The sequence below is a fragment of the Moschus berezovskii genome, chromosome 9 (assembly GCF_049115385.1).
Source record: "Moschus berezovskii isolate FMDL1 chromosome 9, NW_MosBer_1.0, whole genome shotgun sequence".
In the NCBI taxonomy this organism is placed as follows: Eukaryota; Metazoa; Chordata; class Mammalia; order Artiodactyla; family Moschidae; genus Moschus; species Moschus berezovskii.
Window position 1 is genome coordinate 84,305,432 of NC_142468.1, and position 14,406 is coordinate 84,319,837.

Genomic DNA, 14,406 nt, shown 5'->3' on the forward strand with positions numbered 1-14,406 from the left:
TATGAAGTAGCTCTAAACAGCCTAATTACCAGGGATCAGATGGTGTAATAGTTTAATGTAAGACAAGATTCTACCTGTTCTAGAAAGAACTGTAATGCATATACTTAGACTACATATAATCTCATTTCACAGATTCCTAGGATCAAAATTGTGAGACTCAAGTTTCCTTATCTTGAAGATAAGTTTCCTTATCTTATAAGAAAAATGGCACTTAATCTTGTAAGCTATTTCAACGACTAAAGGAGTATCACAACCCAGTTTAGCGCTTAATGCATAGTAGATACCCAAAACCTACATACCTAATAGGGATGTAATCATAATTTGTTGAAGCATTCCCCCAACAATTCTCATTCGCAAATCTTCTCTATTATAAACAAAGCTTACTTAACACTCTTAGATCTATTTCTTCATCACAGGCTACTATACTTCCCCAAGCCTGACACCCTAAAAATGAAATCACTAAGTTGAAGAGTTTAGTTTATGAATATTTAACATTTGCTAAATACTGCCAAACTGACCTAAAAAAAAGTGGTACCAATTTGAAATCCCACAGACGTAAATATGAATACATGTTTTTCTGTATCTTCCTTGTCAGGCATTAAAATTATTTAAGAATTTTGCAAGTTTTTTTATTTGAATGAATTTTTAAAAATTTCCCTATTACCAATGTTGTATATATTATTGTTATTGGCTCTCTGCATTTCATTTTCTGTAAATGAATTATTCTCAAACTTTTTCCACTTTCATATTAGATTCTTTTATATTGAAATTTGCGAGAGTTCTTTATATATTATGGTAACTAAACTTTCATCTGCTAAAAATACTGTAATACTTTCTATCTCTCACCTGTTATAACATCAATAGTTTCTTCTTTTGTAGAGAAGCTTAAAAGTTTTAATGGTCAAACCTGTCACTTTTTCTCTGTGTCTGGATCCTGTGTCTTGCTTGAATTTTGCCTATACCCCCCAACAAAGAGTATAAAATTATTTGTTTATATTATTTCTACACATTTTTTACAGTTTCTATGATTAAATAATAAATCCATCTGGAATTTACTTTTGGAGTAATCTGTGGGAAGAAGGTATCTTTATTTTTTTCCAGAAAATGGTTCATACACAATTGACATGAAATCTCACCCCACTAATATGAAAGGTTACCTTCATGATATACAAAATCTCTAAATTCTGTTTTGTTTCACTAACTCCTGTGTCAATAGCCAATTACACTGAATAAAAACATTCTTGTGACCTTAAAGAATATTTTGAAGTTATTATTGAAAAAGGCTTTTTTCATTAAGTTTTTGTTTTGACTTTTCTTGGACATCCTTTTATCCAGGTGAATTTTAGAAATCTGTCAAGGTCCTTGAAAATTTTTACTGGAATTGAGCTCAGAATCACACTGAATTTGAAGATTAACAAGTGGGAGAGTCCTATCTTCCATTTAGGAACACAGCAGATTTATTACTTTTATTTATATCATCTTTTTATGGCCTTCAGGAAAGTTTCAGGTTTTAAAAAAATTCCCACATAGGTATCATGTACTTCTTGTTAATTGATTACTCCTTTTGTTATTCTTGTAAACAGAATAATTTTACTCATAATGTTTTAAAATTGGTCATTTCTACTACATAGAAATGCTAATGATTTTCATATAATGATTCATATCACTGTCTTAAACTCATTGATTCTAAGACTTTGTGGGTTGGTAATTACATGTTGGATAGAAATGATAATCTTGTGTCTTTCCAAATTTATACCTCTAACTATTTTTAATTGTCTTTTTGTATTGGCTAGAACTTCCATAAAAATCTGAAAGTGCTGAAAGAGGGTAAACCTTTGTTTTTCTGACTTAAAAGAGAAAGCTTCTGATATTTCATGTGGTGATAGGTAACTTGTATGTCTGATAATAAACACACACAAATAAACATTTTATTTTTTTTATTCTCAAATTTTCTGTGCCACCCTCTTTTAGGTGGGGTTTTTATAAATAGTATATGCTTAATTGTGTTTTTACAAGCCCAATATAAGTGGACATCAACTTATGAACCTGAATTCTGATAAGCAGTATGTGTGGCCCCTTTTAGTCATCTTATTTTGTTTTTTATTTACCATGCTTTTTTCTTTTCCTGCATTGTTAAACTGGTCAAGTTTTAAGCACTCCTTTTCTTCTTTCATCATTTGGATGTTATAAGCATCATATTTCTGTTAATTTAGAGGTTAGCTTTAACATTTTAAACCATATTTAAACTTTTTTTTGCCAATTTTCTTGTGAAGCATGACAAGAACACCATCATTCCTCCTCATACTTGTTCATGTTGAGATTTTTTTTTTTGTTCCAGATCACTAGTTTATTTTTTACATTAGGTATGAACAATTATTTTTACATATTGATGGATTTTACAGGTAGAATTCTTTCTCTATTTTTTTATTCTATTTTTCTCTGTCACAGATTAAACATTTTTTTTTTTACTAACTGTATCTTTGAGTAATCCTTTCAAGAAAAGGTCGTTGGGGAGTAAACTGATGGAATCTTTGCTTGTCTGAAAAATGTCCATTTGGCTTCCTCAAAATTTTCAAGGTTATGTCCCTTGCTTTCTGGTCACCAGAACTGATGACAGTATTGAGGAGAAATCTGATTCCATTCATATTCTTGTTCATTTTCAGGTTAGCGGCTCTTCTTCTTCTCTCTGGAAGATACTAAAGTGGTTTTCTCCTTATCAAAAATTCTGCCAGAACGTGGCCTTTTTGCTCGCTGTTCACATTCACCCTGTTTGGCCTTTGATGGGTCCTTTCAATCTGAAGGCTTGTACATTTCATTTGCTTGGGAAATTTTTCTCCTCTAATTGCTTTATTTCTCTTCTCCATTGTCTCTTTTCTTTCCTTCCAGACCTATTAGATGAACTGCTTCTTTTAACTTTTCTTTCATATTTTGCATCCCTGTCTTTTTGTCTTCTGTTCTACTTGATTTCACTCACTGAGACCCTCTTATGGAATACTACATCAGACTTCAGCTATGTCCAGTCTATCGTCCACCTACTGAATTCCTTTTGGAATTATGTTTTTAAATCCCTAAGAATAACTTTAAATTGTCTAATTACTCTTTCTCAAAGTGAGCAACAAATTCTTGCTTTATAGATAAAATGTTCTCTGGAATCAGATATTAGCTATAATTTTTAAAGGTATCTTGTCTCTTTCTCAGATTGTCTGCTCCCTTCATGACTGGTTAATCTTTGTAAGTCATTTTGAGCAATCCCTTTCAAATTGATGCCTTCCTTCAAAAGTCTGGTCATTCTAACCTGTATGTCTATATTTATAATGAAGGACTAGGTTTGATTAATGAACACAGCAAGTTATGCTGCATGTTAGCTATAAGATTTTAGACAAGTTTTCTTCCTATGCCTTAGTTTATTCATCTCTAAAATGGGATAATACTGCTACTCACTTCATAGGAATGTTCTGAGAATTAAGTAAATTAACATATACAATGCCAAGTGTTTAGAATAGTGTGCAGCACGTAGCTCCTACTCTGCACACGTTAGTGAGTGTGACTTCTATGGCTCTCCTCTACCCTGCTGGGCTGGCTGTAGTTTTCTTAAGTGCGTGAGACATGACTGGTTATCTGGTCGTGAAGCTGGCAGGCAGGTAGGCAATGGCCTTATCTCTACCAACAGATGCAAGATTGGCTTTATCCTAGTGTAGATGACTTGAGAATATCCTTCTCTTGGGTAGAACTGCATTTCATCTCATCTTTGACCATCCTGCTTCCTTCCTATAAACTCAACCTTTGCTGCTCTCTTAGGCCCCCACATTCTTACCAAAAGTCCTTCCCAGGCAAGTAATTGTTCACTTTCTTTACAGGGTAATTCTTAGGTCTGATTAAATGTGCATGCTGCCTGCTGCTCGGGGAAAGGTTGGGGAGCTGGGGTTTGGAAGTAGTTCTTCTGACCCTCACTTTTCTTTTCACTCGCTCACTTTGCGTCTGAGACTCTGCCAGGCTTGTTCTTACCATTACAGTAGTTTTCTCCCACAAGTGCTCTGCTCTGTGGTTTTTATTTTCTCTGTTATTGTATGTCTGTTCCCATTTGCTTTCTAACTGCCAATAATTCTTCACAATTTCTGGTCAGCTAATAGCACTCTTTCTCTTTTTAGTGCTCATTTTCTATTAAAGAATGTATTTTCTGACTTTTTAATGATTTGGGGCAAAAAGAGGGGTGGATGTTAGTGCTCAGTCCTCTAACTTGAGCCAAGTCATATAATTTTTCATACTAGTTAATACATTAATATCTGCTGGTTACAGGGGTGAGAACTGTTTATGCACTGCATCTACTTTTAGAGAGACACATTTATGTATATTATACACATTTAATCAAGGACTTAATTTGATGACCATTTAAAATGCAAAGCAAAAAAAGACATTAATACTTATCAAGTATTCTTATAACTATACAGTTATATATAATAGCTTTATCTGTATATATATGCAGCATATAACTGTAACAATACAGAGAATTAATCTAGAAGCTAAAGTAGGATCATTTCACTCTTGTTCCTTTTCGATAAATAAATAGAAGTGTACCTGAAGGGCTCATAATCCATGTTCTCAGCATTTCTGAAGGCTTCCTACCAAATAAGCTCTTATTACCCACAATTTTATATATTGATTTGGATAACATATTTTGAAGAAAAAATTCAATATCAGCCATTCTTGCTTTCCCCTCCCTTTTTATTGAACTACCAACACAAATACAGCGCATCACTAAGCAAAAAGTGCTATTTACTATGCAAAAGGCACAGTCAGTGATTGGCGTCTAAGACCAATTGATCTACCCATTACCATTATCTCCCTACCTCCACCAGCACTACTATGAAGCTATTGATTTAAACACTGTCGATCGGTTTCCATTTTCTGATTTTGGGCAGGCCAATTAAGAAAGTGAGTAATTGTGATTACATTGCTTCAGGATCAATTACATTTGATGCTAAGACAAAGTGTTCTTTTTGGAATACACACAAAAATAATTTTTGATCTAGTGTGGTTATGTACTTAATACAAATCTACAATAAATAACTAATTCATACCTTCACAATAGAAAAACATATTAATGCAGATGCTTATAATAGCTAAGGCTATTTTCTGTCTAAAATAAATTCATCATTTTCCTAAAATTAGTTTAAGAGAAACTGAGAAAAAATTATTCATATATACTTTCCAATGGAAGATAAAAATCAAACATTATCTAAATATTTTTCCCTAAAGGGACTTAGTTAATTGTCAAAGACAAGATGTAAATCTTATCTAATGAACTAAACAGAAAATCTTTATAGTGAAAGTATATTTTTAAAAACACTTCACTGCACAGATGTATGGCAAAAACCACTACAATACTGTAAAGTAATTAGCTTCCAATTAAAATAAATAAATTTTTAAAGGTTTTTAATATAAACTGAAGAGAAAAAAGAACTTTTTAGTTCTTAATTTTGCCTTAACTTAGTGCATAAGCTTTGTCATTGGGCTCACATTGTCGAAATCATTAAAATGAATATACCTCTGGTGTTGGAGGCAAATCTATTTAGAGTGATGTTACTCATAGTCCTGTGCTCAGTAATATTGATCTGTGTTGTTTGTCTAATAGAAAAATAATAAACAATTACTAGGCAACGTTGGGAAAAGTAATCAGTTTTTATATATCACTAATATAGCAGACCTCCCAAAACATAAAGGTGATGATCTGCATAAAATCAATGTGTTATGCTACGTTGCTTATATTCATCATTGCAGGTTCTCAGAAATAAATGGTATAATATTAGGCCTGACTTACTGGTATTGAAAAGGTATAAGAAAAAGAAAGATTCATTATACTTAACCTATAAACTTATTTAAAAGTGTCTGTGTATTTCCTAAATCTGGAGGTTTTTATCATAACAAATTCTGTTAGAAGCTACCTAAAATTTAGATAAATAAAATGTCTCAATTCTTCTCAGAATAAGAACAAAGAACTTCAAATCAAAATAACAAATTATATCTTAAATCAGAAAAATATAAGAAATGAGTTCAAAGATAATTCTTAAAGATACACAAATAAAGCTTTGTATTAGTTTGCTAATAGTTTCTGGATTTCATCAGAAGTGTATAAAACATTATATAAAACAATAACAATGAAAATTCTCAATCCCAGAAAAGCTCTTTTAAATAGTATTCACCCATGAAACGTTTGCCAACTGATAAATGTTCTCTTCTGAATTTCATCAAAAGCAGTTTGTAAATTAAAGTGAAAAGGGAAAAATGTATGGGTTTTTGGTACTGACAGAATCAGTAATCTTCCACTTAAGGGGCTTAAGATACCATATAAAATGTTTCAAAAGGAATCTTCCCTGGGCTAGCCAACAATATTGTGAAATTTAATTTCTCCTGAGTTTTCCTTATGAATTTTCTCATAAATTTTCCAAAATCATAGAGATAAGCAAAAAAAAAATAAAAGGAAAAATATTTAGCAGGCTCTAAAAAACTGACTATGCCAAAGCCTTTGACTGTGTGGATCACTATAAACTGTGGAAAATTCTGAAAGAGATGGGAATACCAGACCACCTGACCTGCCTCTTGAGAAACCTGTATGCAGGTCAGGAAGCAACAGTTAGAACTGTACATGGAACAATAGACTGGTTCCAAATAGGAAAAGGAGTGCGTCAAGGTTGTATATTGTCACCCTGCTTATTTAACTTATATGCAGAGCACATCATGAAAAACGCTGAGCTGGATGAAGCACAAGCTGGAATCAAGATTGCCGGGAGAAATATCAATCACCTCAGATATGCAGATGACACCACTCTTATGGCAGAAAGTGAAGAGGAACTAAAGAGCCTCTTAATGAAAGTGAAAGAGAAGAGTGAAAAAGTTGGCTTAAAGCTCAGCAATCAGAAAACTAAGATCATGGCATCTGGTCCTATCACTTCATGGGAAATAGATGGGGAAACAGTGTTAGACGTTATTTTTGGGGGTTTCAAAATCACTGCAGATGGTGATTGCAGCCAGGAAATTAAAAGACGCTTACTCCTGGGAAGGAAAGTTATGACCAACCTAGGAAGCATATTAAAAAGCAGAGACATTACTTTGCCAACAAAGGTCCATCTAGTCAAGGCTATGGTTTTTCCAGTAGTCATGTATGGATGTGAGAGTTGGACTGTGAAGAAAGCTGATCGCCGAAGAATTGATGCTTTTGAACTGTGGTGTTGGAGAAGAGTCCCTTGGACTGCAAGGAGATCCAAATAGTCCATTCTAAAGGAGATCAGTCCTGGGTGTTCATTGGAAGGACTGATGTTGAAGCTGAAACTCCAATACTTTGGCCACCTGATGCAGAGAGCTGACTCATTTGAAAAGACCCTGATGCTGGGAAAGATTGAGGGCAGGAGGAGAAGGGGACAACAGAGGATGAGATGGTTGGATGGCATCACCGACACAATGGACATCGGTTTGGAACTCTGGGAGTTGGTGACGGACAGGGAGGCCTGGTGTGCTGCGGTTCATGGGGTCGCAAAGAGTCAGACACGACTGAGCGACTGAACTGAACTGAACAAACTGAAGTTTAACTATGTATGGAAGAAAGAAAAGTGTTAGCCATTCAGTCGTGTCTGACTCTTTGTGACGCCATGACCTGTGGCCCATCAGTGGACTACAGTTCAGGAATTCTCATACATCAGAAGAGTGAAACTGAAAGTGCTACTCACTCAGTCATGTCCAGCTCTTCGCCACACCATGGACTGTAGCCCACCAGGCTCCTCAGTCCATGCAATTCTCCAAGCAAGAATACTGGAGTGGGTTGCTATTTCCTTCTCCAGGGGATCTTCCTGATCCAGGGATAGAACCCAGGTCTCCCGCATTGCAGCCGGATTCTTTACTGTCTGAGTCATCACAGAAGCCCTTAACCACATACAGTAGACTGTAATGGCAATCTGTGTAACAAATACTAAAAATACATATATATCACATAATTTGTGCAACTATTTCACAGCAGTCTAAACACTGCCAAAGAAAAACACGATTGTGTAGATATTTTCTCTCATAGAAAAAGCTTTTGAAAGTCTTGACTTTGATCTGCTATTGTTTATAGTAACAAGAAACACAGAACAACTGAACTTACCACAACTGGAAACTGGCAGTCTGAGTGGAATCACAAAAGTCAATACCCATTGAAACAGTAATGGATCCCGCAGGCTCAAGAGATTCTAGGAAATAAGATAATTTAGACATGAAAACACAGAGAAAGTGAAAAAGAGGCAAACTAAACACTGAAAACATATGTAATGTTTGTGGTTTTGTTAAAACAGTCAAATTTAATGATAATTTGTAAGAATAATTTGAAACTAAGGTATTAAAGCAAATTATAAAGTAATTTCACCTCAAGGCTTTCTTTTTCACAACTTAATTCTGCACATAACTACAATGAACATATTACATCTATTTGTTTCAGAAATACAGTTCATCCTGAGAAATTCCATGTTTTACAATACTGTCTCGATAGCAACTGAAGGTGAGACGGTAATAAATGCTTTTCCGTTTGGAACATCTTTACCAGACTCTGGGTGTTTTAAGAGATTATGTACTTAAAACTATGGAACATTTACTCTAGATATAAACAATACATGTTCAGCAATGCCCTAAATTTTCACAGGGGAAAAAGTCCAAAATTTAAAGCATGCAAATTAAAGCAAAGTTGGAAGAAGAAATTAACTTGTCCTCAGGTATTACTGAAGATAACTGGCATGAACCAAAACGGTAAGTCTAATTGTATTATCTGAAGAATTACTCAAAGAAAATTTAGTAGCAGATTATGTTATCTTGAAAAAACAAATTATAAAATGACATTTTGTAGATGTGTAATTTCTGAACCTTCACCTATCAACTAATCAAGTGTGGGAAATAACTGCTTCAATATACAGTACTGGTTGACAATAACAGAACTCAAGATAAACAATAACACCATTTTACACTGCTTATGACTCCAGAGTCAAAGAGTAATGCTGTGCATTAGAATAATAAGGGATCTTAAACACATACCTATTTAGTATAAATATTTGTATATATTCTATATTTAAATAGAAACCACTCACTTTTGACTTCTACTTTGTTTAAAGTTTCCAGTATAACTGCGGTTGTATCGTTAGTTGCATTATTAGATGTAACTATATTTTAGCAAGCACACAATGGTCCAGTAGACTGTGATTATCCTAGGGCTTGTGATAGGTATAACTACCCATTTAATGCTAACCATTACAGAAATCATGGTACAGGTAGGACAAATAATTCAATAAGCTTAAAATATTAAGAAGTATTTTTATATCTAACAGCCTAAATGAAGATTAAGCATTATAAGGAGGTATTTGATGCTGATTTTTAAAGTGTTATTGGCGTGCTGATTCTAGTTGGATTTCCATTTATTTATAAACCTAACATTTACCAGGAGGGTATGGAAGTACCCCAGAAGCCTTGCTACTTAATCTTTGACAAACAGGCTTTACTGTAAATAACTACAATGATAGTTCTCTTGCATTTCTCCTAAAGCTTACACCTATCAGTTCACAGCTGTCAGTCACACTGTTCAACACTCTTCTTCATTGAATATTTGATGCTTTTTTCTGTGCCACAGATAGACTGGAGTTTGGTCTTGTTTGCACCTGACACCACACTGGCAGCAAATGCTGTCATCTCCAAAAAACGATGGCACTCGGGACTAGGTCTTTCTATATCACGCATCCTCATATATCATTTGATCAAGTGACACTTCTTAGGATGCCTTGATGATGGCACTGTTTGACACAGTTTCATAACATCCTCAGTCTTATGATAATTAACTGCGAGCTTAGTGCCATACTAATTCTGGAGGCTAGTTCATGATCAATGGTATGTTTTTTTATATGAAAGCTTCAACAGCAGAGGGGCTTCCCTGGTGGCTCAGATAGTAAAGCATCTGCCTGCAATGCGGGAGACCTGGTTCGATCCCTGGATTGGGAAGATTCCCTGGAGAAGGAAATGGCAACCCACTCCAGTGCTCTTACCTGGAAAATTCCATGGACTGAGGAGCCTGGTAGACTACAGTCCATGTGGTCACAAACAGTCGGACACGACTGAGCAGACATGAAGTCGGACACTTTCACTTTCAAGAGCAAAGTGATCAGCATAAAATTTCATATAACAGATTTTTATAATATTTGAAGCCTGCTATAATACATTGGAAAAGTTTATTCAGGCAGGGGTCTATAGTTGAATACTGGTTCTGAATCATCACAATATACATGACAGGGTTATGCAGAAATGGCTGAAAAACACTGGTTCTATTATACCGCTATATTAATAATGAAGAATGAGATCACACAGGATGCTGTCTACTATGACGGGACAGTTGTGTGAACTGTGAACTCTTAGCTGAACTCAAACTTGTCAAGTGTTAACATAAAGTCACTGAATATAATGCAGAAAGCCTAAGGCTACTCTTTTGGGGGGGCATTGTGTTTTAAATCTCCTGTGTACATGTACCCGATCTTCGTGGGAAAACGGCACTTTATTTCTAACACTCTTGCAAGGAATCCAGTTTCAGCACTCTTGCAAGGAATCCAGTTTCATGCTAAAGGCAGGGCAAAATCCTGACAAAGAAGTTTTCTTATATTACAGAGAAAAAGAGAACAGACTGGTGATAAATAAGAAAGTCACTGGACTCCTTAACATAGGTATATGGGCTTATTAATGAGGACAAATATCTTACTTCATTTCACAAAAATATGAAAATGCAGTATTTTTGTTACATCCTTAGGATGTTTTTGGAGGACTAATTAAGATATATCATACTCTGAACTCTACTGTTATCTACTGATGAAAGAGACTGGGTGGTATTACATACAAATCTATACTGCATGGGAAAGAACTCTGTATCTTGAGGGTATCCAGTAAACGCCAACAAAATGAATGAAACCCTATGGTCAGGAAATCTGCCTAAGAAAAGAAAGCCTATTACTAGTACTGAGGCAATGATATATATTCGTATTTTATTTTGGTGTGAAGGCCAAATAGGGGCAGCCTACTTGGCATCAGCTGGTTGTGCAGCAGGTGGGAATAAAGCACGGGAACCGCCATACTCTTGTGTTTTATCTATGAACAGTGAGATTTCTGGGTTTGTCCTTTAGTGTGAAAAGATGCTGGTTTTTAAATGGTGGCAACAGATTAAAACACGTAATGTGTGAAAATACCAGTGGGCGTTTCTGCCCTCAGAAACACACTGTGGGCTTACTGCCTTCAGAAAGAGGAAGAAATTTATTATATTTATTTCTTCTGTTCTACATAGGCCAACAAAAGGTCAACTCATCAACTCATTATGCCAGCTCAAAGAAATGTTAATACTGTTCTACTGTTTTAACCTTTGGATAACATTTTCAACCTTCAGACAATGCATATATCAGTTGCTTGATGCTTTTTAAAGTAACTTTTTAACTAGATAAAAAAAGCTGGATTGCAAGCAATAAAAAAGAACTCAAACTGGGATATTCTTAATTCCTTGGCAATATGTTAACCACAAAATAAATAAGAATCAGCACACTGTATTCTTTAAATGGTGTCTTAATTACCAAATTATTTTTTAAAAAGGATATTAAGTGGGTTCTGAAATCAATTTACTTTAACTCTACTTCTCTCTACTTTGGCTGCTACCAAATTTCATCTAAATATTAGGAATTTTTTATATCTTAGTGGAAAAATATAACACAAAGGATGACTTCTTTATTGAATGACTCATTAAAATGACAGAGGAGAGAATTCAACAATGTCAAAGAGCTCACTCAGGCAAAGCTGGAGAAAGAATAACTATATGATAGGAAATAATGGGTAAGGAAGGCACAGTTACCTGGTCAAAAGGCTTTGCTCACCTAAAGTATTATAAAAAAGGAACTATGTGGACCTATCTGATTGTAACACTTCAAGGATTCAATGACAGAAACCTTATATCACTATTCATTAAGATCTTTTCTGAAGCTTCTTTCAACTAAACTGTAGGACTGCCTCCACTCACACAAAACCAAAATAGAGCTAAACATTCTAACTACTGTACCATTTAAAAAATTCAAAGTAAGCCATATAACTGTTGCACTTAATGCGAAGGTGTATTTCCTGTAACAGTGGAGAGACAGTATGATGTAATGTGCACTGAGGTAGCCTAGAAGGCATATGGTGCACAGGAGGGGCAGCCTACTTGGCATCTATTGGTTGTGCAGCAGGTGGGAATAAAGCACGGGTACCGCCATACTCTTGTGCTTTATCCATGAACAGTGAGATTTCTGGGTTTGTCCTTTAGTGTGAAAAGATGCTGGTTTTTAAATGGTGGCAACAGATTAAAACACGTAATGTGTGAAAATACCAGTGGGCATTTCTGCCTTCAGAAACATACTGTGGGCTTACTGCCTTCAGAAAGAGGAAGACAAACAGAACTGGTATATACCCTCTCAGTCCTTGCTCCCTTCACATTTCAAACTACAGAATGTGAAGGAAAATGGGGAAGAAAAGATGCAGGAGGTACTATAACCAAAAGGCAAAGTAAAATCATGCAGGGAAGGAAGCTGACCAGGAAAAGAGGTGAGGGTAGGTGATGCAGGTAGGAAAAATGGGAAGCAGTTTTGATTCTCCAGAACCATTCTTTCATCAGTACTAGTTATCACCATTGCTGGACCCTGACTTGCTAAGAGCAAAGAAATGTATTTATCTTATACGATAAATTTGGTTTAAAAAGGAAAAACTAACGTTGGATTGGCCAAAAAGTTCATTCAGGGTCTAGCATGCCATGGTAATGAAAAACCCAAATGAACTTTTTGGCCAACCCAATATAAACTGAGTTTGCTAAAAATCAATAAAATAATATGTATTCTATTTTATTAAAAATAAACACATTTAATTATCAAATATAGTTAAAGCAATAAATGAGAATTAATATTTACCTATTGGATTAAAAACATGCATTTGCATGCCCATAGGAAGCTTTTTTCCCCCTACATGGATATTTTCTATCTTCTGATCAGTGGTATTATTCAGTGTTATTTGCACAGAGACCATCTTATCACCAAAAATGCAAGGCTGTCTTGGAAAGAAGTAATGGGCAGCTAGTCCTTTCCCACTCATTCGATGAAGCAGCACATGAGTTTTCCCTGGTACAAAGACAGGAGTACTGACCTATTGCACATTGGAAAAAGAAAAAAAAGTGAATTAGTGAATATAGTTATTACTCTTAGAAAATATGTAAAAATTCATAACATTTAACTCCTATTTTCCCTGAAGTATTAAATAAATCACAATAAAACACAATAGTAGGATATCGCATAGATAGATATGAAGTCAGAAATTATAAAAATTCTTCTGTATTCTCCAGGCATATATTAAAATATTTTGACAATCTGCATCTAAAAAAGAAGAGAATAATTGCAGTTATATAAATATATTTATATTTTTAGAATTTATAAACTTTATTTTCTTCCTAGGTATAATATATTTTGGACATTTTGCCAATTTTCTTTTTATTTTTAATAATTTGTCTTGATTTCCTTGGGCTTTCAAACTATAAGATATAAGGCAGAACTTTTATATCTGCCTATAAGTTCATTATAGGCAGATTATAGTATCTTTCATTATAGGTAGATACTTATACTTTCATTTCCAATCTTGACTCCTTTAACTTTTTTCATCTTGAATTTCTTTCACTGTAAACTAAAGACTATAACCTCCTTTTTAAGTGGTTCTTCCTTTGCTTTAATGATTAAAAGATCTTCCCTAACTCAAGATCAGGTAAAACTATTCATTTACATTTTCTTCCAGAGCTCTTATGGTTCCAATTTTTTAATTTATGAGGAACCAATTTAGGTATATTTACTCTAAATTTCACTTCATGGGAAACAGATGGGGAAACAGTGGAAACAGTGTCAGACTTTATTTTTGGGGCTCCAAAATCACTGCGGATGCTGACTGCAGCCATGAAATTAAAAGACGCTTACTCCTTGGAAGGAAAGTTATGACCAACCTAGATAGCATATTCAAAAGCAGAGACATTACTTTGCCAACAAAGGTCCATCTAGTCAAGGCTATGGTTTTTCCAGTGGTCATGTATGGATGTGAGAGTTGGACTGTGAAGAAAGCTGATCGCCAAAGAATTGATGCTTTTGAACTGTGGTGTTGGAGAAGATTCTTGAGAGTCCCTTGGACTGCAAGGAGATCCAAATAGTCCATTCTAAAGGAGATCAGTCCTGGGTGTTCATTGGAAGGACTGACGCTGAAGCTGAAACTCCAATACTTTGGCCACCTCATGCGAAGAGTTGACTCACTGGAAAAGACTCTGATGCTGGGAGGGATTGGGGGCGGGAGGAGAATGGGAAGACAGAGAATGAG

The 14,406-nt window shown here is 34.9% G+C and overlaps 1 protein-coding gene across 2 annotated transcripts in view; it reads right to left on the minus strand.

The window, feature by feature from the left end:
* The window catches only part of AP3B1 (adaptor related protein complex 3 subunit beta 1), a 251,388-nt gene that overhangs the window by 25,315 nt on the left and 211,667 nt on the right, over positions 1–14,406 (minus strand). For both annotated transcript variants that reach the window (XM_055437122.2, XM_055437121.2), the window contains 2 exons: positions 12,969–13,200; positions 8,135–8,219 (listed from right to left, as the gene is read on the minus strand). In XM_055437122.2, coding sequence (XP_055293097.1) covers positions 8,135–8,219; positions 12,969–13,200 — 317 coding nt within the window. The remainder of the gene's footprint in view (positions 1–8,134; positions 8,220–12,968; positions 13,201–14,406) is intronic.